At 49.3% G+C, this 26,659-nt stretch overlaps 3 gene segments (V, D, J or C); all 3 read left to right on the top strand.

Moving 5' to 3' along the window:
• Window positions 1-1,817: 1,817 nt before the first annotated feature.
• Window positions 1,818-2,844, top strand: LOC120402643. The segment is given in 2 exon segments: window positions 1,818-1,899; window positions 2,384-2,844. Coding segments are annotated over 2 exon segments (372 nt in total).
• An 8,699-nt stretch (window positions 2,845-11,543) lies between these two features.
• On the top strand, window positions 11,544-12,020 carry LOC120370110. The segment is given in 2 exon segments: window positions 11,544-11,601; window positions 11,695-12,020. Coding segments are annotated over 2 exon segments (384 nt in total).
• A 6,789-nt stretch (window positions 12,021-18,809) lies between these two features.
• LOC120370072 lies at window positions 18,810-24,895 on the top strand. The segment is given in 2 exon segments: window positions 18,810-18,942; window positions 24,549-24,895. Coding segments are annotated over 2 exon segments (480 nt in total).
• Window positions 24,896-26,659: the final 1,764 nt, after the last annotated feature.

Raw genomic sequence — 26,659 nt, 5'->3', positions numbered from 1 at the left:
AAAGACAGACCATCCAGACAGCCTTCTCACGAGTGAGACATCCTATCCAAATCCTCAGCTGCTCTAGAAAAGATTTCTGGAGTAATGTTGCTACTTTGTGGCCACATACTTTTCTTGCAAAGATGTAGCAACATCTTAGACTGAATTCAGTAGCTGGAAAAATTCCTTTATGTATTTAGTCCCAGCAGAGAATTGCCTGATATCCACACTCCACACATTTCAATGAACAGGCAGTGCCACCTGCCTCCTGGGCTATATCATACAAACACCTGTATCCGTTTTCCTTTGCTAGCTCAGTGGAATTGCTTCTTCAGAGATGGTTTGGTTTGGATTACAGATGGCTATTTATCTATCCTCTCCATAAGTGTAACTATCTCCCAGTTATCAGCAATGTATCTCCTTACATGCAGGTTTGCAATACAACTCACTAATGGCAAGTATGTTTCAGACCACCCCAAGTGCTCCTGCATTATCCCTTTGGCCAGGGGCGGTAGAGCAACTACTTCCAGTACTGATGGGAGGGTAGGGTAGGAGAGAGCACACACTGATACCTTTGGTCACACATCTATTTTACACAGCAGGGATGTGTGAATTTCATCCCCTCTCCTCCCACAAGCTCTATAATCCCCAAAGACACCTCCCTGTGCAGATACTGAGAGGGACATGACGATGCTGCAGCTCCTCTCTCTGCTAATGGGGCTACTGGTCACTGACCTCTCAAGTGAGCCTAGGGTGCCCTACAGCAGCCACCTGTGTGGGGTCAGGCTCCCTGGAGAGGTTTCATCACACCATAAGATGTCCAGCTTTGTCTTTCAGGTGCAGAGGGCAGATTAGTGGAGCAGTCAGTTGAACAGCAGGAGGCAGATGGACTAACACCAGAAGTACAGAGACCTGTCAAGATAGACTCCCCTTAGTGTATGTTAGGGGCACCATTATCTTTCCCATCAACAGCAGCCCCATCATGTCTCCCACTCTGAATCTCTTTCTCACAGGCTCCCCACACACAGGATACACCTGCACTCTCATTGTATGTGCTTTCTTCTGTTTCCCACACACTAATCAGTTCTGCAAGCTGGTCACTAGATGGAGCCACAATCAAATGCACAAACTGGTGTAATATACTGACACTCCCCAGGCTCGTCTGTGCCCTCAGCACTTGATGCATAGTTTGCTCAGAACTGTAACCTTTAGCCAGATACATTTTTAGTTAGAGTGTCTATGCATGGGAAATTGACTGCAATAGCTATCCAGACTAACTTCTCTGACAAAGCCCCGGTGACGGTGGTTCTTCTGGTGTCTTTATCCAACTATGCAGAATACAGACAAAGACACTTGCACTGGCATACGTTCTTAAAGAGAGATAACATAAAAACAATCATTTTGAATATAAAAAAATATATTAAGCAATAAATATAATCCACATTCTGTGCATTGTGAAGCCTTGGTATCTGAAGCCCCTAGAGCCTGAGCCAGGGAGACTTTAGTCATGTATCAGGAGTTTATATTCATTGCTAGGATTTGTGGTCTGCTACATGATTACATATGACATCTCCTCTGATGACACCTTCCCCATCGACATTTCTCAGGAGAAATTCTCACTCCTGCATTACAAGCAGGAAGGCATCATCCGGGAGAAGGGGACCAGACATGAGTCTCCAGGACATTCATGAAACTTGCCATCCAGAAAGCAGAATGAGAGGCGGTCATGAGAAGCCATGAGTCTTTCCTCTGCAGTGACACCATAGTGTTTCTCCTCCCACTGAAAAATGTATTTGTCTGTCCCCTCTGACTTCCCTTGAAGCACAGAGAGAAGGAAACCCTTCATGGAGACAGAGCAGGGGAAAGCTGACATCATGTGGAGACATCTCCTGTTCTCAGCACTGCTTCTCTGGGCCCCAGGTATTGTCTGAGTGGCCACGGGGATGGGGTGGGGCAGGCAGGCCCAGAATCTCAAGTTGAAGGGGCACATTCTCATCACTGAGACTGAGGCGTGAGGGGATCTCTGGAGACTGCATCTGCTTAGAAATGCTGGGAGGAACAGAGATAACCACCCAGGAGCAAGGATTTGTGGGTCAGAGTGTCTGACCCAAGAGTGAATCCTAAATAGGACATAAGTAGTGCATATCCCATGAATTCACTGCATATGGAAGTCAGTTCTCAGCCAAGAATCTCCCACAATGACTCTTGTTTGCCTGAACAGTGAAGATGACTGTCCTGTTTTTCATTTTATCTTTTATTCTGCTTCTCAATTTTTTTAACCCTCCTTCTCTCCTTCTGACTTTCCTTCTTTCCCTTCCTTCCTCCCTATCACAACTTGTCACCATCTGTTTTTCATCAACTTGTCACCATCTGTTCTATCATATTGTTTCCTGTTTCCTTCCAGGTGTAGGCTTGGCCTATGTGGAGCAGCTGCCTTTCCTCACAGGGGTTCCAGGAGAATCGCAAACTCTGCAGTGTACATTAAAAGAAACAAGCCACTACTGGATGTACTGGTACCGGCAGCAGGAGGCAGAGGAGCTGGGGCAGCTCTTCTATTCTTCAGGAGATGGATCTGGGACCAACTTCACAGCTGAGCCCATGTCAGCTTGGAGGAAGAACAACAATTGGTATCTACAATGGAAAAAACTTTCATGGTCTGACTCAGCTGTGTATTACTGCGCCTGCAGCACTGCACAGTGACACAGAACCCTGAGACAGCCAGCAAAAACTCAGCAAGACAGAGACAAGGAAGGAGACAGGGGAGCTGTGTGTGCCTAGGAGTCGAAAGGACACTGTAGGACAGTGGTTCCCAGATGAAATGTCTGGGATATACAGAATGTCTCCCAAAGGGGTGAAAAGAGCCCCTGGAACCCCCATCCCAGATCACTGACCTGGTCACACACTTTAGATGTGATTTGGGCTCTATTAATAACAATGGGAGTTTTGCCACTAATTTCAATGGGGCCAGGATTTCACTCTTGGCCTTTCAAAATCAGGCATTGCTCTTTACTGCTTTGAACCTCTCTCTCTTGCTTTCCCAATTCCTTCCATTCCTTCTCTATAGTCTCTCATTCACCTACTATTTCCTTTGTTCCAGCTCCCTCACTTTCAATTCCTTTCTCTTCACTTTTTTCTGTTTCTTTAAATCAAACACCCAAATCCAATTGCAGATCCCAGCCCTCATTCCCTTATGGTTTGGTCTGACTGTGTCTCTGGGGACTGTCCTGATGTGGTCTTATTCACATGACTGCTGAGCCATAGATATCTAAGTGGGAACATATGGAGTAGAAGCGATTATGGGGTGTTATTTCTGTATACAGGATTACTAGAATATCCTGTCCAGTTCAGGAGCCCACAATTCAAAAAAGATGTTGAAATATTGCAAAGGGTTCAGAAAAGAATGATTTGTCATCTGGAAAACCTGCTTTACAGTGAAACACAAAAGTTCAATCTGTTTAATTATCCAAGGGTGGGTGAAGAGGTAACTTGACTACAATCTATAAGTGCATGGGAAGAAGATTTCTGATCATGGACTGCTCTTCATTCTGTAGCATAAAGGCATAACGAGATCCAATGGTTAGAATCTGAATTTAGACTCATTCACTCTAAAAATAAGATACAACTTTTTTAACAGTGAGCATAATTACCCACGGAAACAACTTCCCTTGGGATGTGGTGGATTCTTCAACATCTGGAACCCATAAAGCAGGATTGCATATCCTGATATGCTTTAACTAAGCCAGATGCTGTGGGTTGGGTGCAGGAATTAGTAGATGAAATTCTCTGGCCTGTGCTATTTGGGAGGTCAGACTAGATGACCATAAAGGTTCCTCATTGTCTTAAAATATATGTATCTGTGAATATATGAGATGCCTGTGCTGGTATGTGTTGCAGGTGGACAGCTGCAGTTTATGGATCAACCTTTAAACCTGCCTGGCCAGCAGGGGTCATCTTTGAGCATCCCCTGCCAAATGAAAGACATTGTGTACTATGTCATGGAGTGGTACCATCAGGCAGAGGAAGGCAATGAGCTAGAAGCTCTCTTCCTTTCCTCAGATGAGGACACAATCACACCATACATGGATCTAGTCTACATGGTGATTAGAACTTCCATGAAGTACTTTGTCTGGGGGATTCCCCAGTGGAGACTGCATCATTCAGCCATGCATTTCTGTGCCTGCAGCAAATCACAATGTGAGAGAGCTGTAAAGAGGTACAGCAAAAATAAGACAGAGAGCGGAGGTCCCCACCCTAACCCAGTCCCCTGCAGCTGCCATTCCCTCTAAGTTTGGATAACCTGACAGATAGATGAACGAGGCTGTCTGCAACATCTCTCCATTCCCTGTAGAGGGCACTGAACTACTATTAAGAATTTCTGAAAGTAATACTCAAATACATCCACTCAGCTTGTAGTAAGGATTATTTCAAGTAGGGAGGCCATTCTATATCATGAAGAGTCAAGATTTACCCAGAAGGGCTCCTGAAGACTTTGGAACAGGAGAAGGCTTGTTGTTGATAGGAACCACAACCTGTAAAGGTCCATTATTCATAGAGCAGGGAAGTGGCAGTTGTTGGTATCAGCCGAAGCAGATAGACAGAAACCACGAGGGTGGAAGATAGGTGCATAAGGAGAATGTGGCTCTGAATTTCAAACAGGGAATGACCCTTGACATTTAATGCAAATCCAGGGTTAAGGGAAGAAATGCTCAGTGGACTTGGATATGAGTGTGTATAAACGCCACTGAATGTCTGACAGAGCTGCCCTTACAGTCCTATTTCTGCTGTGGCAGTATATCCTTATAAGCTCAGGAATGTTGTCTTCCCATTGATGCACATGGTGCTGGAGATGTAGTAAACAGATAGAGTTAAGCAAAAACCTCTAGCAATACATTGAAATGAACAGAAATCATTCCCATAGCACACAGATTACCCATTCGGCGACAAACCTAGAATGAAGACAAGGACCTGTGCTCAGGAAGGTCCATCTATATGACTGGTGCAAGTGTAAGAAATATAGGGCATCCACATGGCAATTGAGTGTGATACTACAGGAGTCACCAGCACGTCCACTAAGAATCCCCACCAGCACAAATATCTGCTGTGGTCCGATGTATGGAGCAGCAGAGATCCAAGGGAAGCTGCCTGTTCCCTTTTGTCTGCTGCCCTTGTAGGGAATCATGTTTAATTCAGCTCAGTTCACACCTTATTGTGGAGGCCATGGTACAGTTCTACAACATGCACAAAAACTGAGCATCCCCCATTCAGCCCATCATGTCTGAGTTGGTGGGTTCTTTTTCTTGTGTAACTCACATGCTTTTGGAATGACCCATCTACCCTCCATACTTTTGCTATATATGCGCTATATACATAATAGATGTGTGTGCATATAGATTCCCTTGTCTCCTGCTGTGTGGCACTGCCCAACAGGACAAGATGGACAAAGTGGCCTGCGAGAATGCATTGTGTGTGTGTGTGAGCGCAAATGGAATTGTCACTTCTTCTCTAGCGGAGGGCATGTGCCTGAGTTCTTCAAGTTTTCTCAGTTCCCTCTACTGTCCAGGTGGGAAGAGCTGCTCCTCTTAGGGTACGTCTACACTACGGGACTATTCTGAATTTGCATAAACCGGTTTTGTAAAACAGATTTTATAAAATCGAGTGCGCGCGGCCACACTAAACACATTAAATCGGTGGTGTGCGTCCACGGTCCGAGGCTAGCGTCGATTTCTGGATCATTGCACTGTGGGTAGCTATTCCGTAGCTATCCCATAGTTCCCGCAGCTTCCCCCCCCCCTTTGAATTTCCGGGTTGAGATTCCAGTGCCTGATGCGGCAAAAATCATTGTTGCGGGTGGTTCTGGGTAAATGTCGTCAGTCACTCCTTCCGCTGGGAAAGCAACGGCAGACAAGCATTTCATGCCTTTTTTTCCCTGGATTGCCCTGGAAGATGCCATAGCATGGCAATCATGGAGCCTGTTTCGCCTTTTGTGACTGTCACCGTATGTGTACTAGATGCCGCTCAGAGAGGCGATTCAGCAGTGGCACACAGCTGCATGCTTTTGCTTTTGCATGATAGCAGAGATGGTTATCAGCCATATTGTACCATCTACCATACCATAAATTGGTAATAAGATGGGCATGGCTACCAGTCCTTTTGCACTGTTCCATTTGCTGCTGTCATAAGTGCCCCTGGCTGCTCTTAGCCAGGGGCGCAAAAGCCAAAATTGGGAATGACTCCCTGAGTCAATCCCTCCTTTTTGGTATCTAAAAATAGAATCAGTCCTGCCTAGAATATGGGCAAGTGTACTAGAGAACCACTGTATCAGAGAACCAGAGAGCACAGCTGCTCTGTGTCAGATCCTGCATAGATTATGAGCTGTATGCTATTCACAGGGGGTGCTCCTGCAACAACCCCACCTGTTCATTCCATTCTTCCCCAGCCTTCCTGGGCTACCATAGCATTGTCCCCCCACTTGTGTGATGAAGTAATAAAGAATGCAGGAAATGAGTGAGAAATGAGTGGAAGGCAGCCTCCAGTTGCTATGATAGTCCACATAGGACATTAAGGAGTGTGGAGGAGAGGAGCCCAGCATCCTGCTGCTAGTCCAGGGGCAATTGAATCTTTTCTTTACACATGAAGGGTGGGGGCTGATGAAGCTCAGCCCCCTGTTGCTATGATGATGATGGTTATCAGCCATATTGTACCATCTACCAGGAAAAATTAGGGCCAGGCGCCCTTGATCGACCTAACCGATGCTAGTACGCATGGTTACCAGGCCTTTTGCACTGCCCCATGTGCCAATAGGCTGATGATGACAATGGGTATCAGTCTTATTGTACCATCAGTCACCCATGGCGGGGGGGGGGGAGCAAGGATGTTGGTGTTGAGTGCTGCACCATCGCGTCTATCTGCAGCATTCAGTAAAGATAGGGTGACATGTAAAAGAGTCAAGACAGGATTGTTTTCCCTTTCACTTCTGGGGGTGGGGGTGGGGAGCGTAAATTGCCTAGCTATGCCCTGACCCACCGCGGACACTGTTTTTGACCCTAGAAGCATTTGGAGCTCAGCCAAGAATGCAAATGCTTTTCAGAGACTGCAGGAACTGTGGGATAGCTTGAGTCCTCCAGTCCATGAGCGTCCATTTGATTCTTTGGCTTTCCGTTACGCTTGCCACGCAGCAGTGCGCTGAGTCCCTGCTATGGCGTCTGTCTGGAGATATTTAAAAAATGATTTTGAATTTCGTCTTCTGTAACGGAGCGCTGATAGAACAGATTTGCCTGCCCTTACAGCGATCACGTCCGCATCGTCCATGCTGGAGCTCTTTTTTTATTTTGATTTCGGACTGCATCGCCACCCGTGCTGATCGGAGCTCCACGCTGGGCAAACAGGAAATATTCAAAAGTTCTCGGGGCTTTTCCTGTCTACCTGACCACTGCATCAGAGTTCAGATTGCAGTCCAGAGCGGTCACTGGTGCACTGTGGGATAGCTCCCGGAAGCCAATGCCGTCGATCAGCGTCCACACTAACCCTAATCCGATATGTTAATACCGATACTAGCGTTACTCCTCTCGTTAGGGAGGAGTACAGAAACCGGTTTAAAGAGCCATTAAAATCGATATAAGGTGCCTCCTAGTGTGGACGGTTGTGGCGTTAAATCGGTTTTACGCTCCTAAAACCGGTTTAAACGCCTAGTGTAGACCAGGCTTTAGTTTGGCAGTGTCACACAGAAAAAGCAGGTGCTCTGGGCTGGGCTTAATACATTTATCAACACTCAGGGCCGGCTCTAGGTTTTTTGCTGCACCAAGCAAAAAAAAATTTGGCTGTCCCCCCACTCCAGCCCTGGGCTCTCCCCCCACCACCAGTGTCCTCCCCCCCCCACACCCCCTGCCACTCCAGCTCTGGACTCTCTCTTCCCCCCACAGCAAAACATAGGTGGCAGGTTTGTATAATTTTTGGTGGTGCCCAAAATGGTTCTTCCCCACCCCGCTCTCGCCCTGTAAGCCGATATAAAATGAAGCTACAATGCACCACAAGATTACAAGGGTCAATTAAAAGTGGAAAATCAGAAGCAGCACTTGCGTGCTTCAATATACGGTATTAAATTTTGTTGCACCTGTTATGACAAAGTGGGAATGTTCTTAATGTTTTCTCTGAATACTGTATGGGTGCCTCAGTTTCCCCTGCAAGGTGCCAACTGAAGGTGTTGGGGTCAAAGAGATCAGGTGGCCTCCTTGTCCAGAAGAGACACAAAGGCTAGAGGAGGGCGTGTCACTTTGGAGCTGGCTGGGGAAATGGGGAGAGCCTGAGGCCCAGAACTTGGGTCTAGGCTTCCCACCCTCCAAGATGGACCTGACTGAGGGGTCCTGTTTTCTGTACCTACAAGCTCTGTTTTAGACTGTGATCCTGTCATCTAATAAACCCTCTGTTTTTACCGGCTGGCTGAGAGTCACGTCTGACTGCAGAGTTGGGGTGCAGGGACCTCTGGTTGCCCCAGGACCTGCCTGGGCACACTTGCTGTGGAAAGCGCATGGTGTGGAAGGGCATGCTGAATGCTCCAAGGTCAGACCCAGGAAGGTGTAAGCTTCTTGCCCTGGAGACAGTATGCTCAGAGAGAGGAGGCTCCCCCAAAGTCCTGACTGGCTTTGTATGGAGTAGTTCCAAAGCATCCCCTTCCACACCATGCGCTTCCCAGAAGTCTGCACAGGCACTGACACTCTCTCCTCTGGCCTTTGTCTGTTTTCCAGACATTAGGAGGCCACCTGATCTCACCTGTTGTTCTCCAACACCTTCAATTGGCACCTTGCAGGAGAGCGGCCCAGGCCATCAGTTGCCCGGAGACAGGGTTTCGGCCATTCTCTGTGCAGACGGCATCACACTGGCACTCCAGGGCTCTACAACAATCACACCCCCTTATCCCACCATCTAGATCCTTGAGAAATGCATAGGGGAAACTGAGGCACTCACACAGTATTCAGAAAAAACATTAAGAACGTTCCCACTTTGTAACACCTGTATATGACTAGTTATATACTTTAAAGGGGTGTAAAATAATCAAGTATTGTGATAAACACAATGATACTCCAAACTGACCACCAAACTGACCACCAAATTTAATTTGCACGTTTTTTCCCCTCAAGTGAGGGCTCTGGGATGGGGCAGGCCTGGGGATAAGGAACTTGGGATGCAGACAGGCTGCCCCAGGGCTAGGACCAGAGAGGACTCCCCCCGCACCAGCAAGCTCCAGGGGAGGGACCCCTCCTCTCCCCCGTACCCCCCCACCCCGCAGCACTCTCACTCTGCACCACAGTCACTGCAGATGCTCCTAGGGACTCTCTAAGGTCCAGAAAGCCCACTCGCCTCCCCTATGGTGGGTACTGGGTGTCACAGAGTCCCTGGGCAATGCTCTGGAACAGCTCCTCACAAAGCCAGTCGGGACTTTGGGGAGCCTCCTCTCCCTTGGAGCAGACTGTCCCCAGGGCAAGAAGCTCACACGGCTTCACCTCCTGGGTCTCTCCTTGGAGCATTCAGCATCCTCTGCCCCTTCGTGCGCTTCCCACAGTGAGCCCGCCCCGGTGGGGTCCTGGGGAAGCCACAGGGTCCTGCACCCCCACTTTGCAGTCAGATGTGGCTCTCAGCCAGCCAGTAAAACAGAGGTTTATTCAATGACAGGAACAGGGTCTAAAACAGAGCTTGTAGGTACAATGAACCGGACCCCTTGGCAGGGTCCATTCTGGGGGCAATGAGCCTGACCCCCACGTCTGCACTTCACTCCTCATCCCCAGCCAGCTCCAGACTAACAACCCCTCCAGCCCCATCTCCTCTGCTCAGTTCCTTTCCTGGGCCAGGAGGTCGCCTGACCTCTTTGTCTCCAACACCTTCAGCTGGCACCTTTGCAGGGGAGGGGCCCAGGCCATCAGTTGCTAGGAGACAGAGTGCCAGGCATTTAGGTGCACTGGCCCCTTCCTCTGCAGCAATCACACACCCTGATCCACCACCTAGATATTAAGAACTGCATAGGGGACACTGAGGCACCAACACGGTATTCAGAGAAAACATTAAGAACATTCCCAGTTCGTCACACCAGGGGGTGGGGTTGCCATCATGTGTGGCTTCCCCACCCCTGCTGCTGCCCCTGGGTGCCGGGGGTGGGGCTGGGGAGGAGGGGCAGGGGAGAGAGCTCCCAAGCACCTGTGTGCCTCTTTCCTCCTCCAATCTTCCTCTTCCCCTCCCCCGGTGCTCCAAGAGGCTGCCAGCCGCTGATCTCTATAGCCTTAGGCAGAAGTAGCAGAAACAAAGGAGAGAGGCACTGTCTGTTTTCTTTCAGGCAGGGAAGCTCCGAGGCGGGGCCAGGGGAGAAACCCAGCACCAAATATTGGTGGAGCAGAGCCCTCAGGCTTGAATATTCCTGGTGCTTAAGCACCTTGAGCCCATATAAGCTGCCGCCCCTGCCCCCTACCACGCCAGTCCTGGGCTCCCCCACCCCCCACAAACGTGACCTCCTCATTCACCACAGCAATCCCCGTTTACACTTGCAGTGGGGATCAAACTGTTTCTCCTATTTTTATTTCACTTTAGTATAAATCTCACCCCCTCGTCCCCCGCAATCCCATCTTTAGTGCTCCAAATGCACATGGAAGGCCTAGGGACTAACCTTCAAACCTTGTACCCAGAAAGGGATGGGGATCTAGTAAAGAGGGTTCAGGCAGAGGAGCGGGTGTGGGGCTGCTTGGGGGCTCTACACTGGCAGGGAAGCTGGGTGTGATGTATTCGCGGAGGAGGAGAGGGGGTATCAGGAGGGTTGCGGGAGAAGAGGTGCAGGGGAAGGGGGAGGTGTGGGAGGAGAAGGCTGGGGGAGGGTACAAGGGGAGAGGTGCAGGTGAAGGGAGAGTACAAGGGGAAGGGGTGCAGCAAAGAAGTGATGGAGGGAGATACAAGTGGAGGGGCTGCAAGCGGGACAGGGCGGGGGGGGGTGCAAGGGCTGAGAGGGGCAGGCACTGACAGCTGCTTCCCCAGGCCCCTGCAGGCACACCCAGGCTGGACTGCGGTTCAGGCTGCCCTGCCGCTGGAGAGCCCGAGCATCATCCCCCGGAACTGAGTCCCTCTCGCCGCGGCAGCCCGGGCCCGGCTCCGGGGGATGATGCTCGGGCTCCCCAGGGGCAGGGCAGCCTGAACTGCAGTCCAGCCTGTGCGACTCATTCTGCCGTGAGCGCCATCTAGTGACTGCAGCCAGAACTGCAGTGTCAGTTCCAGCTCAGCCTGAAAGCCTCAGCTGAGAGGGAACATGTTGGTTCAGGGCCGACTCCCGGCTTTTTGCTCTCCAAGGAAAAAAAAAGGGGGGTGGGGGTGGGCGAGAGACGCCCCTTTGAAAGTGCCACCCCAGCACATGCTTGGCACGCTGGTGCCTAGAGCCGGCCCTGTCAACTCTGATATCCCTGGCCATGCCTATTTACCATACACAAGGGATGTGTAAGGAGTTTCATCTCCGCCCCACCCCTCCCCTCCCCTCCCCTCCCCTCGGCAATGCAAACACCCCACAGGCACCTCCCTGTGCAGACACTGAGCGGGTCATGGGGATTCTGCAGCTCCTTTCTCTGCTAATGGGGATGCTGGCCACTGCCCTCTCAGGTGAGACTGGGGCTCCCTGCAGTAGCCACCTGGGTGGGGTCAGGCTCCCTGGAGAGGTTCATCACCCCATGGGGTATCCCCTTTGTCTTTCAGGTGCAGAGGGCAGATTAGTGGAGCAGTCATCCCCATATTTAATGGTGCGGTTGGGGGCATCAGAGTCAATGACCTGCACCTTGAAGGACACAACCTACCCCTGGATGAGCTGGTACCTGCAGGATGCCCAAGGCCAGATGCACTTCCTGGAATCTCTAAGATATAAAGGTGATACTGGTAACACATCCAGGATGGGAACATCCTATCAGACTGAACGGGTCACTGATACAGTGCTCAGGCTGGAGATGAAGAATGTGACTCAGTCCCAGATCATCTATTGCACCTGCAGCAAAGGGCACAGTGAGAGAATAGAGCAGAGATGGTGACAAAAACCTTTCTTAATTCAGAGATATCTGTCCCACTGTGGGAATCTCAGTCCAACACCAGGAGTCTGAAACCAGTTATCCAGCAGGAGGGAGATGAGCTAACACCAATAGTGCAGAGACCCTTCAAGGGAGACCCCTTGTCAGTCAGGGACACTGTTATCCTTCCCATCATCATCAGCCCCCATCACACATCTCTCCCCACTGTACACGCTGCTAACTCTCTCCCTCACAGGCTCCCCACAAACAGGACACACCTGCGCCACAGTCATGTGTGTTCTCTCCCTTTTCTACTCACTCTCATCAGCTCTGCCAGCTCATCACTAGAGGGAGCCATGATCACACACACTAACCGATGTGTTCATAGACTCATAGGATATTGGAAGGGCCATCAGGAGGTCATCTAGTCCAACCCCCTGCTCAAAGCAGGACCAATCCCCAATGCCTCAGGCTACTCAGTGCTCTCTGCACATGAGAGATAATTTAGTTAGCTATGTTTTTAGTGAGGGGTTCTATACATGGTGAAATCGACCAGAACAGCTATTCTACAATAGCTTCATGGGTGGGCACTCTTATTCCAGAATAGCTATTCCTTTTAAATTCACACCTTCCCTCATTCTGGAATAACTTCCATGAAACTCTTAAAGACAGTGATTCTTCTGGTTTCTTTATCTTCTTGTCCAAAAAACAGACATGGGACCATTGGACTCATGGATAAAGAGAATGAGAGAAATAACATAAAACAATCAATTAAAATATGAAAATGTAAATTAAATAACAGACTCAGGTCCTCTTCCTGAGTGAGTCTAGTCGAGTATATCCACTGAGTGTCAGGATCTGCTGTCCATCACTAGGATCTGTGTGCTGCCATGCATTCCCTCCTGTGTTGGTGTCTTCCCTATCATTCCTCAGGAGAAATGCTGATTCCTGCATTAGTGGCAGGAAGATATCATCCAGGAGAATGGGACCAGACATCAGTGACCAGGAGATTCATGAAACTGTCTGTCCAGGAGGTGGAGTGAGGGAAGGACATGGGCAGACATAGGTTTCTTCTCTGAAATGACACCTCAGTGTTTCTCCTCCCACTGAGAAGTGTAGTTGCCCTTCCCTGGCTGGGGGTAAGGGGCCGGGGCCGGGGGGGGGGGGGTTTGACTACGGGGCAGGAAGTCCCAGGGACACGGAAGGGGCAGAGGTTGGGGAGGGTGGTCAGGGGACAGGGAATGGGGAGGGGTTGGATCATGGGCATTCTGGGGTCTGTCAGGACTCAGCGGGGGTTGGATAGGGGTCAGGGCAATCAGGGGACAGGGAGCAGGGGTGGGGGCCCAGGGTGGTGGTTGGGGATGGGGTCTCCGAGGGACGGTGAGGGGACAAGGAGCAGGATGGGTTGGGGATTCTGAGGGGGGCGGGCAGTCAGGGGGCAGGAAGTGGGTGGGGGTCGGATGGGGGCAGGGCCAGGCTGTTTGGGAGGCACAGCCTTCCCTACCCTAAAGCTTATTCAGTAGTTTGAGGCTTGCAGAAGAGCCAAGCTGTTAGCTTTTCCATTAGGGCAACCAGCCCTTTTACTTCTCAAATGCCAAATTATAGTCTATATTTAATTTCAGTGCCATAGGGAGATTCATGTCAGGGGAGGGTAGCTTCATTTAAAATTAGCCACTGAGGGAGGGATCACATGAGAAGAGCAATATCCTTCCCAATATCCTTCCCAACCCTACCAAGGGAGACCCCCCATCCCCTGCATTCCCTGAGGCTTCAGAGGGGTTAATTCAGTGGTTCTCAAACTTTTATACTGGTGACCCCTTTCACACAGCAAACCTCTGAGTGCAACCCCTATAAACCCCCTATAAATTAAAAACACTTTTTAATATATTTAACACTATTATAAATAGCAAAGCAGGGTTTGAGGTGGAGGCTGAGAGCTTGTGACCCCCAGTAATAACCTTGTGACCCCCGAGGGGTCCTGACCCCCAGTTTAAGAACCCCTGGGTTAATTTAATTTTAGCGCCCTGTGTCCATTCACATGCATGTGCTATTTTGAGCATTTCAGTTTTTACAACATAGGCTCATCCCAGATTCTGGAACAAGCTCAAATGCTCAGTTCGTGGAATATGTACTCTGACGAACTGGGACTGTTCTTACAGTGGTCTGTGAATGCTGAGTGGGGGGTGTTGGCCTGGGAGGACAGTCTACATTGGGAGATGGGAGACTAGCCTTGAGGGAAAATACTTGAGCATGTAAAGTGAGAACCCAGGAAGGGGTGAGAGGCCAGGTGACACCTCTGCCCAGGAAGCTGAACAAAGACTGAGGGGAGGAGACGCTGGGGAGTGAGAGTTTTTTCAGGAGAAGGCTGGGGAATGGAGGGAAGCAGAGACAGGGCTCGGACTCCCCAATGGGGCTGCGATGCTCCTGGAACCCCAAGATGGACCTAATTGGAGAGGATCCTGTTGTCTGTGCCTGCAAGACCTGTCTTGGACTGTGTTCCTGTCGTCTAAATAAACCTTCTGCTTTACTGGCTGGCTGAGAGTCATGGAGAATCGCAGGATGCCGGGGGTGCAGGGCCCTGACTCCCCCACACTCCGTGACATGTACATAATCTATACTAAAGACCAAACCCACAGTAACTGTCTCCAGTTTGTGAGGGATCCCATAGAGCCAGTCTCTAGGAAACAGATAAATGCATGGAGGTTAAATCCATTAATGGCTGTTAGCCAGGATGGGTAAGGAATGGTGTCCCTAGCCTCTGTTTGTCAGAGGGTGGAGATGGATGGCAGGAGAGAGATCATTTGATCATTACCTATTAGGTTTACTCCCTCTGGGGCACTTGACATTGGCCATTGTCGACAGACAGGATATTGGGCTGGATGGACCTTTGGTTTGACCCAGTATGGCTGTTCTTATGTTCTAACCTAAATGAACCCAAAGTTATGGAGACAGATATGAGTCAAGGAAGCCAGCAGGGTATCAGAAACCTGGAAAAATCTCTGACTGGATGGGGTCAGGTGTTTGGTCACAAGCTGAGGTGGTTCAAAAGTTTTGGATTTTTTTTAAGCAGAATGTTTTTATTGTTTCTTTAAACAATCAAACACAGCAAGCAGCAAATATTTGGCCACACACTTCTGAAACCCCAAACCATATTCGGGGTTTGGCAGACTAATTTCAGCTTTTCAATTAAAAAACCACAACAAATTTTGAAGGAAAGCAGACATTGTCCGTGATTTTTATTCTGCTTTTTAAAACCCCCTAGTTTTCGATCCAGAAAAAGTTTTGACGGAAAATATTTGTCCAACCCTTTTAATAAGCTTTAGTGCCTTTTAGCACTAGCTGATGCTGAGAGCCAGTGATACCTTGTAAAGAAGTTTTCTCCAAACTGGGTTTGTGCCGAGATGCAGAAGGTTTATTTTTCCCAGGGCCGCCTGTGAGGGGGGGAGCAAGTGGGACAACTTGCATCGGGCCTCACAGGGGCCCCCAAGAGAATGTAGTATTGTATAGTATTTCAACTTTTTTTATGGAGGGCCCTCCTGAAATTGTTTGCCCCAGGCCCCCTGAATCCTCTGGGTGACCCTGGGTTGGAGAATTCAAAGAGTCACCTTCATATAACAATGCAGGGTTTGAAATACTGCTGTGATCAGAGAGCTGTCTGCTGCAGCTAAGCGCAGGCCTTGGTTTGTGCTGTCAGGTGAATGTAAAGTTATATATGAAGGCATACAAGATTTTCTTGTGTTCATGTGGAGAACAACACAACAAGTCCAGCTCTGGGAGAGTGTAAACCCATTCCTATCTGCTGACGATTCAGTACCTGTGTGAAATGAATGGGCAGAACTTAGTGGCCCAAAAAGTTTTTGTGTACAGTGGGAGTATTGAGAGGAGAGCGTTACCTTAAGGGGGAGACAAAAAACTGAATCTAAGTATCTCCCTGTTTGGTTCTCATGATGCCTCTTTTCTCCAGTATTCAGTTCACTCACTGAATTGGACAAAAAAAAAAAAAAAGACACAAAATGCACCTACCTTTAACCTTTCACCAAGGATGGCTTCAGGAAATATCCTTGATGGAAACATCCTACAGGTCTGAGTGGATAAGTAACAGAGAAATCAGGTTGGAGATAAAGTAATATCCCACACACAGCTGCACAAAGGCCATATCTCCTGCTAATTTCAGTTCTCTCACTGTTCAATAACCCCCTTCCAGATCAACTGTCTAACACTGCCCCCCGCCCCCCACAGTACAAAATTCTCTCTCGTTCTTTTTTCCTCCTTCTAGACAGTTTTTTTTTAATTTCTCTCACTCTCTCATATCATTTCCTGTCTCACATGTCTCTGCTCACCGGTTGGCCAGTGGCTGGAAGTTCTGGCTCAGGCTGTGTGTGTCTATGCAGCTGTCTCAGACAGATCCCCAGCCAGATGAGCAGGTACCCAATGGTTCCCCATTTGCTCTTTATTGTTGGCCTGTCCCCCTTGGGTAAGTGAAAGCTTTTAAATTAAGCAAAAGCACAAGAAGGAGTCTATGGATCTGTTAATTTTTAGAGACAGAAGAGATGGTACAGACCATCTTTCCCATTGGCCCCATTCCTAGCCCCTATGGGGTGGTTTCCAGTGTTATATTCTCCTACACTTTCTACCGTGAGATTATAAAATGAAGGTGGCAATAAGGCTTCCACCCCTTCCCATGCAGAGATCGCCCTCACCTTTGGGAATGTTTCCTGGACACAAGCTGGAAATTCCCCCATTTCTCCAATTTAATCTCATTAAACCCTCATCTCATTTTATTTCTATTTCCTCACAGGATGGGCCGTCCGTCAGCCCCCAGACATGGTGGTCAGTCAGGGACAGCTACTGACACTGAACTGCTCCCAAATATCAACCAGTTACAACAACATGTACTGGTACAAACAGGCCATGGGAAAGGATGCAAGGCTGCAGCTGGTCGTGTTTTCTATAGAAGGCACCGGTGCACAACTTGAGAAGCCATTTGAAGGTCACTTCCAGAGCAATGGGACAAAAAACTATGTCCTGTCTCTGTCTGCCGAGAGTGCCCAGGTGCAAGATTCAGGCACATATTACTGTGCTAAGCAAGATCACACAGTGACTCAACTGCCGAAAGTGCTTTGCATAAACCACCCAGTAAAGTGAAAGGACTTCCCTTCCCCCATACCCATGCACAGCCATGTCTCCTGTCCACTCCATCTTGCTCTAACACCTCTCTCCTTGTCCCTATGTATCTTCCTCTCCCTTCCCTATCATCTCTTCTGCCTCTCTCCTCTTCTTTTTCTGAACCTTTCCTTTTTCCTTCTTCTGTCCTGCTAAGGCTAGCTCTACACCAGGGGTCAGCAACCTACGACACGTGTGCCAAAGGTGGCACATGAGCCGATTTTTCACGGCATGCGGGGTAGGCTGAGCTGCTCAGCCCGCCGCTGCTCTGCGGTTCCCGCTGCTGGTCCCTTACCAGCTGGGGTCCTGCCCGGTCCCACTCAGCACACGCTGCTGGCCTGGTGGAAGGAACCCCAGGCTGGCGGCGGGCTGAGACCCCAGCTGGCAAGTAGCCAGCAGCTGAAACCCCAGAGCACTTTGGGGTTCCACCACTGGCTCCTGCCAGCCTGGGTCCTGCCGCCGGTCCCACTCAGTGCCAGCTGCTGGCCTGGGGGATGGAACCCCAGGCTGGCAGCGGGCTGAGACCCCAGCTGGCAGGAGCTGGTGGTGGAAACCCCAGAGCTCTGGCGGTCAGCCTGCCACCGTTCTGGGGTTCTGGCAGCTGGCCCCTTGCCAGCCGGGGTCCCCACAGCCCCACTCACCTTGCTTCCAGTTGGAGTTCCAGCGCAGGCCCCCCAAGGCTTCCGGCCCTGCTCAGTCCCCACCAGCTCCACTCACCTCAGCTGCGGATCTGGGGTTCCAGCCGCTGACCTCCTGCCAGCTGGTTATAACTCAGAAGCCTGTGTGCAGCTTAAAGTATCTAGATAGGTGCCACCAGACATTGGAAAACTCAGCAAGGAAAAGCAAAGGCAAGGATCACACTAAATTAATAAGATCTGAATTTGAATTTAATTTTAAATAAAGCTTCTGAAACATTTTGAAAACCTTGTTTACTTTACATATAACAGTAGTTTGGTTATATATTATAGACTTATAGAGAGATCTTCTAAAAAACATTCAACTGTATTACTCGCACGCAAAGCCTCAAATTAGAGTGTACACATGAAGACTCAGCATACCACTACTGAAAGTTTGCCAACCCCCAGTCTACAGTATAGCTTACGTTAGCATAACTTATGACGCTTGGTGGTCTGGGTAAATCACCTCCCTGAGCAACATGAGTTCACTGCTGTAAGTGCCAGCATGGACAACCGCTCTCTGGGACTAGAGTAGTTAAGCTGACAGGAGAACTCTCTCCTACATTAGAGAGCTTACAGTGGCACAGGTGCATCAGTGCAGCTGCACTGCTGTAAACTCTCTAGTGTAGCCATGTGTGACAGAATTGGGGATTTTGGTAGTGTTTTACATGGATAGCGTGCATGTGCCTCAGTTTCCCTGTGTGCTGCATGTTTAACAATGTGGTGGGAGAGAGTTTGTTGTTGCAGAGGACCAGCTGTGACCTATCCTAGCAGTCAGGACCACCAGACAATGGCCTTGAGTTGGAGAACCATAACAACTGGTGACCTGGTGACGAAGAGGCCCACCCCAGCTTGGCAGTCAGCTGGTTCTGGCCAGTGGAAGGACAATGGGCTAAGCAGAGAGGACCCCCATGACCTAACCAACCAGTTCCAGCCAGAGGGGAACAAAGGATGGAAGGGACCAGGGGGCCCAATGGTCTGTTTACCTGGGATGGAAGACAGGACAGGGGAGGAGCTGTCAGAGCCAGTAATATTGGATGCCCAGCTGGAAAGCGCAGGGTCCCTGGCCTGTAGAGAGAGAGCAGGCAGAGCCCACTTGGATGCAGGTTTGACTTAGATGTACTGTGCTGAGAGAGGCCAGGCCTGAGAGCCTTGAGAGTTTTGTATGCTTTGTTCAGACGCTCAATATACCCCTGTTTTATGCTGGCTCAGAGTCGCACTGGTCTAGAGCACAGTGTTGCATGGTTCCCTCCGGGAATGGAGGCCCCGGGGATCCAGAGAGAGTGGACTCCCTGAGGGGGCCCATGGCGAAAGACAGGCGTGCTAAGGCTCAGAGAGGTGCAGTGCCAGGAGGCGAAGGGGCTTAAACCCCGAGAGAGTGGACCCCCGAAAATGGCTGTTGCTCTGAAGGGGGTTCCCCCTAGGGACCGTACAGGGCCAAGAGTGGGCACGACTTGTGAGTCCCAGACACCGTGCCCTAAATCTTCTTCTGTTCTTCCGGTCCTCTCTTCTTCTTCTCTCTCTTCATCCTCCCGATGTTCTTTTCTCCTTCTTGTCTTTATCCCATACACTCACTTTTCATTTCTTTCTCTTTCCCTCTTTTCTCTCCTCGTCTCTCACACCTTCTGTTATATCCTTGGGGGCAGCCAGTTTAGGAAGAAATCACTTGAGGCCAGAGAGCAGACAGCTAACAAAACCACCATTTTATTTACAGACCATAATACTCTAACTCAGTTGCCATAGCAACAGAAACCATGACAACCAAATACACAACATATTCCTCCCCCCCCTAATAAGAACATCCCCTAAATAAAAACAAACACACACACACTAGACTAGAGAAGGAGGGTAGACTGCCTCCATTCCCGGCTAAACCCTGGGGATTATTTTGCCCCATAACCGTGGGTTCGCCCTAGCTAGAGATCCAGCCGATGAGGAGGCCTTCTGTCTCTAGGTGGATTACGGCGAACTTCTGGTGTTATTGCACCCGAAAGCACTAGGGGCTCAGGGTCCGCAGCACGAACGGGTGAGGAGGTGGTATCAGCTCGTGCTGGGCAAAGGGGTATCTCAGCCGCCGGCAGTAATGGAGGAGAACAGTCAGGAACAGGTGACTCGTGATTCGGTGCCTCACCAGAAGAGGTGAAGTCAGACCCCTCAACTGCAGATGGGTCCTGAGGACTGGCATGACCTGGCAACAGCTGATCTACATGTCGCCTCCAGGTAACATTCTCTGCAGTCCGGACTGTGTAGGAAACAGGTCCTGTTTGAGTGATGACTGTGGCTGGGACCCATTTAGCTCTGGAAGTATAATTCCGAGCCAAAACTGGCTGTCCTGGGCTAAAGGTTCGGTCTTTTGCTCTGGGTGCCCGTCTGATGACTTGATATTGCTGCTGATGTTGCACAGTTTGTCGGGGTTCAGAAGGTTTCAGCAGATCAAAGCAAGTGCGCAGCTGTCGTCCCAACATTAGAAAGGCTGGGGATGCCTGGGTCATAGCATGAGGGGTGTTTCTGTAGGAAAGTAAGAAGATATCAAGACGCTTTTGAATGGAGTGTTGTCCCCTTGCTGATTTCAAAGCGTTTTTCATTGTCTGCACAAATCTTTCAGCTAGTCCGTTGGTGGACGGATGATATGGTGCTGACGTGATGGTGTATCCCATTTGCCTTCATAAAATTTTGAAACTCCTGAGAAACGAACTGCGGTCCGTTGTCGCTCACAAGTTGTTCTGGCAGACCAAAACGACTAAAGAGTCCTCGTAGTTTTTGGATAGTACTCTCTGCAGAAGTAGACTGCATTATAGAGACTTCTGGCCATTTAGAATGGGCATCTATTGCCACCAAGAACATGCTTCCTTCAAGGGGGCCAGCAAAGTCAACGTGAATACGTTGCCACGGGTTTTCAGGCCAGTCCCATGGGTGTAGGGGTGCCCACTGGGGTGCATTCCTCACACCCTGACATGACATACAAGCTTTTGCCTTCTCTTCAATAGCGCTGTCCAATCCAGGCCACCAAAAATAGCTTTGTGCAATTTCCTTCATGCGCACTATTCCACAGTGACCGGAATGTAGCTGTTCTAACATCTGTGATCTCAGTGGTGGTGGAATAATGACACGTCTCCCCCACAACAAACAACCAGATTGGACCGATAACTCCATCCGTTTGGACATGTAGGGAACAAGGTTGGATGAGACCGGAGAGGTTTGTCGAGATTTTCCATGCATCACCAGGTCCATAACTTGGGACAATACTGGGTCAACGCGAGTTGCTTTCTTTATCTGAGTAGCAGTGATGGGTGTATTCTCTACCTGTTCAAAGTAGAAGATTTCCTTTTGGGCGCTATCTTGATGTTTGACCAGCAAAGGCAACCTTGAGAGGCCATCTGCATTGCCGTGCAGAGTGGATTTCCGATATTTAATTTCATATGTGTGTGCTGAAAGTAACAATGCCCAACGTTGCATACGACTAGCAGCTAATGGGGGAATGCCTGTGTAGGGTCCAAAAATTGACGTCAGAGGTCGATGGTCTGTAAGAAGAGTAAACTTTCGCCCAAAGAGGTACTGATGAAACTTCCGAATTCCAAAAACAATTCCTAATGCCTCCCGTTCGATTTGGGCGTAGTTAGTTTCTGCTTTGCTTAGAGTGCGTGAAGCAAAAGCAATAGGTCTCTCTTCTCCCGAAGGCATAATGTGTGACACGACTGCTCCCACTCCATAAGGGGAGGCATCGCAGGCCAATTGCAGGGGTAAGGATGGATCAAAGTGCGTTAGAACTTCAGAATTTAACAATGCATCCTTAGCTTTGTTAAATGCAACATCACAGGCTTCAGTCCACTTCCAGGCCTTGTTCTGCCCAAGGAGCTCGTGAAGTGGTTTTGGGGAAAAATGGGACCCCAGGATTTCCACAATGTCACTGTAAGGTTTAGTTGCTGGCTTAACAGGGTGTAGTAAGCTGTGTAGCAGGGAGTAGGTTTTAGCTCCTACAACACTTAAGAATATTGGCACCTTCTTTGCTTCTGTAATGTCATTTGCAATAAAAAAAAGCTCAAAACGCTCAGTATACACATGCCACTGCTCTGTATTCTCATCAAAAGGCTCCAGAGGCCTGGTCAGAGTAGCCATGATTTTAGTTTCACTTTCACAGTCAGTGCAAAGAAGCAGCTTTTTTGTTTGTTTGTTCTTTACCTTGACTTCTACTTCCTTCTGTTACTGGAGCAGCACCGGAGTCTCACCCTTGTCGCCACTTGTTATATCCTTGGGGGCAGCCAGTTTAGGAAGAAATCACTTGAGGCCAGAGAGCAGACAGCTAACAAAACCACCATTTTATTTACAGACCATAATACTCTAACTCAGTTGCCATAGCAACAGAAACCATGACAACCAAATACACAACACCTTCCCTTCCCCATTCTCCCTGTTGCCTGATTCACTCCTCCCTCTTTTTCTCCTCCCTTCAATGGAATGGAATTGGGCAATGGGAGCCATTTCAAGCTGGATGTAGGAGACCTTTCCGTCCTTCTGAGCTCTTCTGCTTTCTCCCCTCTGTTCCCTCCCCTCTCTTCCCCTCCTTTATCCCATTCCTCCCTTCCCCTCCTTATTTCTACACCTCTCCTCTCTCATTCCCCATAGTCTCTCCCCCTTTACAAATTAAGGGCCTGGTCTCAAGGCTGTTTCCTGGTGACATCTGTGAACCCCATCATCAATTTTTCCGTGGAGCACAACAATTCCAGCCCCAGGGACAGCACGAATGACTTTTGCCTTGCAGGGAGCCATTGTGCAGGAGACAAGAGGGCCACAATATGACCCCGGCGTGCCAGTCTGCTTCGTCAGAAACTCCTCCTTTCAATCCTGTCTCTCTTCATTATGGCCAATAGTGAGATGGGGACACGTATTTCAGATTAGAAAGCAGGATAATAGTCTAACAATGAGCTTGTTAGGGTGTTGGATTGTGCCACTCCACCATTAGCAGCCAGCAGAGGAAGCTAGTACAGGCCTTAGCAGCTCTGACATATTCCTCCCAGCAGGGGGCAGTGGTGTATAGACACACAAGCCAGGCCATGACCAGATGGGTTCTGCAGGGTTCAGTAATAAAAATACCCCCCTGTACCCTCTGGTGACAAGAATAGGACATGCAGCCTTTCACCCCACGTCACAGGTTTGATTTCACCCAGGTTGGGAGTTACTGACTCTGGAGGCTATTCAGGGCTTTGGTTATATGCCCTAGGCCCGGCCCTGGAGTCCTCTGTCATTGATGGGGCCTGTGCCAGGGAACCCTGTGTTTTACTGTAAACCTGCCTCTGTTCCTGAGGTCTCTTCCAACCCTAATCTTCTATGATTCTATGAAATGCTCAGGTGACTTGGGGATGAGTGCACTCAAACAGCACTGCTGTGTACCACGTCTGAGAGAGCTGCCCATACAGTGTTATTTCTGCTATAACAGTACATCCATTGGGGCACATGGTGCTGGAAATACAATGACCAGTTACAGACAATCAAAAACCTTGCAACTTTGGGCCACAGGTGTGGAGCAGCAGCTATAGTTGTGACAAAATGTGAGCTGTGGTTGGAGAATTCAAAGAGTCACCTTCATATAACAATGCAGGGCTTGAAATACTGCTGTGATCAGAGAGATGTCTGCTGCAGCTAAGAACAGGCCCTGGTCTGTGCTGTCAGGTGAATATAAAGTTATAAATGAAGGAACATATTTGTTTAGCACAAGATTTTCTTGAATTCATGTGGAGAACAACAAAACAAGTTCCAGTCCAGCTCTGGGAGAGAGTAAAGCCATTCCTATCTGTTGACGATTCAGTACCTGTGTGAAATAAATGAGCCGATCTCAGTGGTACAAAACAATGATGACCCCCCATGTTTGTGTGTACAATGGGAGTATCGAGAGGAGTGTTATCCTGAGGAAGAGACAAAAAACTGAACCTAAATATCTCACTGGTTCTCATGGTGCCTCTTTTCTCCAGCTTTCAGTTCACTCACTGAATTGAAAAAAAAAAGACACAAAATGCACCTACCCTTCAGAAATACACCCCACACTTAGAAGTAATATCCCACGCACAGCTGCACAAGGGTCATATCTCCTGCTAATTACAATTCTGCCATTTAATATCCTCATTCTGCCTAGCCCCCCTCAGTACAAAATTCTCTCTCATTCTTTGGTCCTCCTATCCAGTTTTTTTTCCTTTTCTTCTCTCTCTCTCTCATATCATTTCCTGTCTCACGCTTATGTCAGCATCTCTGCTCCCTGATTGGCTAGTGGCTGGAAGTTCTGTCTCAGGCTCAGGCTGTGTGTGTCTATGCAGCTGTCTCAGACAGATCCCCAGCCAGATGAGCAGGTACCCAATGGTTCCCCATTTGCTCTTTATTGTTGGCCTGTTCCCCTCGGGTAAGTGAAAGCTTTTAAATTAAGCAAAAGCACATGAAGGAGTCTATGGATCTGTTCATTTTTAGAGACAGTAGAGATGGTACAGACCATCTTTCCCATTGCCCCCATCCCTAGCCCCTGCGGGGTGGTTTCCAGTGTTATATTCTCCTACACTTTCTACCGTGAGATTATAAAATGAAGGTGGCAATAAGGCTTCCACCCCTTCCCATGCAGAGATTGCCCTCACCTTTGGGAATGTTTCCTGATCACAAGCCAGAAATTCCCCCATTTCTCCAATATAATCCCATTAAACCCTCATCTCATTTTATTTCTGTTTCCTCACAGGATGGGCCATCCGTCAGCCCCCAGATATGGTGGTCAGTCAGGGACAGACACTAGCACTGAACTGCTCCCAAAAATCTACCAGTTTCACCTACATGTACTGGTACAAACAGGCCGTGGGAAAGGACGCAAGGCTGCAGCTGGTCGTGTTTTCTATAGAAGGCTCCGGTGAAAATATTGAGAAGCCATTTGAAGGTCACTTCCAGAGCAGTAGGACAAAAAACCATGTCCTGTCTCTGTCTACAGAGAGTGCCCAGGTGCAAGACTCAGGCACATATTACTGTGCTAAGCAAGATCACACAGTGACTCAGCTGCCGAAAGTGCTTAGCATAAACCTCCAAGCAAAGTGAAAGCACTTTCCTTCCTCCACACCCATGCACAGCCTTGTGTCCTGCATAAGATGCACTCCATCTTGCTCTAACACCTCCCTCTCCTCTACCTATGTATCTTCCTCTCCCTTCCCTAGCTTCTCTTCTGCCCAGGGCTGGCACCAGCTTTTTTGCCACACCAAGCAGGAAAGGAAAAAAAAAAGATTGCATTGCCGCCCAAGTGCCACTGAAGAGCAAGGAAGGGATTGAAGGACCCACCGTCAAATTGCTGCTGACTTGCCGCCCCAGGCACCTGCTTCCTTTGCTGGTGCCTGAAGCTGGCCCCGATACTTCCTCTCTCCTCCTCTTTTTCTGAACCTTTCCTTGTTCCTTCTTCTCTCCTACTAGGGCTATGTCTACACTATAGCTTATGTCAGCGTATATTATATCTCTCGGGGGGCTGAGTAAATCACCGCCCTGAGCAACATAAGTTACACTGCTGCGAGTGCTGGTGTGGACAACCGCTCTCTGGGACTATAGTAGTTAAGCTGATGGGAGAACTCTCTCCTGGTTTGCTTACAGAGGCTACATTAGAGAGCTTGCCGTGGCACAGGTGCATCAGTGCAGCTGCGCCGCTGTAAACTCTCTAGTTTAGCTCTGTGTGATGAAGTTGGGGATTTTTGTATTTTTTTACATGAATAGCAAGTGTCTCAGTTTCCCTGTTTGTTGCATGTTTAACAAGGTGGTGGGAGAGGGTTTGTAGTTGCAGAGGACCAGCTGTGACCTCGCCTAGCAACTGGGATCCCCGGACAATGGCCGGGAGATAAGGAACACTAACTACTGGTAACCTGGTGACTAAGAAGCCCACCCCAGCTTGGCAGTCCGCTGGTTCTGCCAGTGGGAGGACAGTAGGCTAAGGACAGAGGACCCCGGTGACCTGACCAACCAGTTCCAACCAGAGGGGATCAAAGGATGGAAGAGAGCGAGCCCCAGTGACCTGTTTACCTGGGATGGAAGACAAAGGACAGGGGAGGAGCTGTAGGGACTGGTGATATTGGATACCCAGGTGGAAATTGCAGGGTCCTTGGACTGGAGAGAGAGAGCAGGCAAAGCCCACCTGGATTCAGGAGTGACTTAGATGTACTGTGCTGAGGGAGGCCAGGTCTGAGGGCCCTGAGAGTTTCCTATGCTGTGTTCAGACACTCAATATACCCCCCTGTTTTATGCTAGCTGAGAGTCACACCAGTCTAGAGCACAGTGTTGCATGGTTCCCTCTGGGAATGGAGGCCCCGGGAATCCAGAGCAAGTGGACTCCCTGAGGGGGCCCATGGCGAGAGACAGGCATACTAAGGCTCAGAGAGGTGTGGTGCCAGGAGGTGGAGGGGCTTAACCCCGAAGAGAGAGTGGGTCCCCAAGAAGGGCTGTCACACTGAAGGGGCTTCCCCCCAGGGACCATATGGAGCCAAGAATGTGAGTCTGTGACACCGTGCCCTAAATCTTCTTCTGTTCTTCTGGTCCTCTCTTCTTCTTCTCTCTCTTCAACCTCCTGGTGTTCTTTTCTCCTTCTTGTCTCTATCCCATACACTCACTTTTCATTTCTTTCTCTTTCCTCCTTTTCTCTCCTCTTCTCTCACACTTTCCATTCCCCATTCTCCCTGTTGCCTCATTCACTCCTCCCTCTCTTTCTCCTCCATTCAGTGGAATGAAATTGGGCAATGGGAGCCATTTCAAGTGGATGTAGGGGACCTTTCCGTCCTTCTGTGCTCTACTGCTTTTTCCCTTCTGTTCCCTCCCCTCACTTCCCAT

Source organism: Mauremys reevesii, linkage group 1 (genome assembly GCF_016161935.1).
Source record: "Mauremys reevesii isolate NIE-2019 linkage group 1, ASM1616193v1, whole genome shotgun sequence".
NCBI classification, from domain to species: Eukaryota; Metazoa; Chordata; order Testudines; family Geoemydidae; genus Mauremys; species Mauremys reevesii.
The sequence above is the reverse complement of the archived record's forward strand: the minus strand, read 5'-3'. Positions and strand labels throughout refer to the sequence as shown.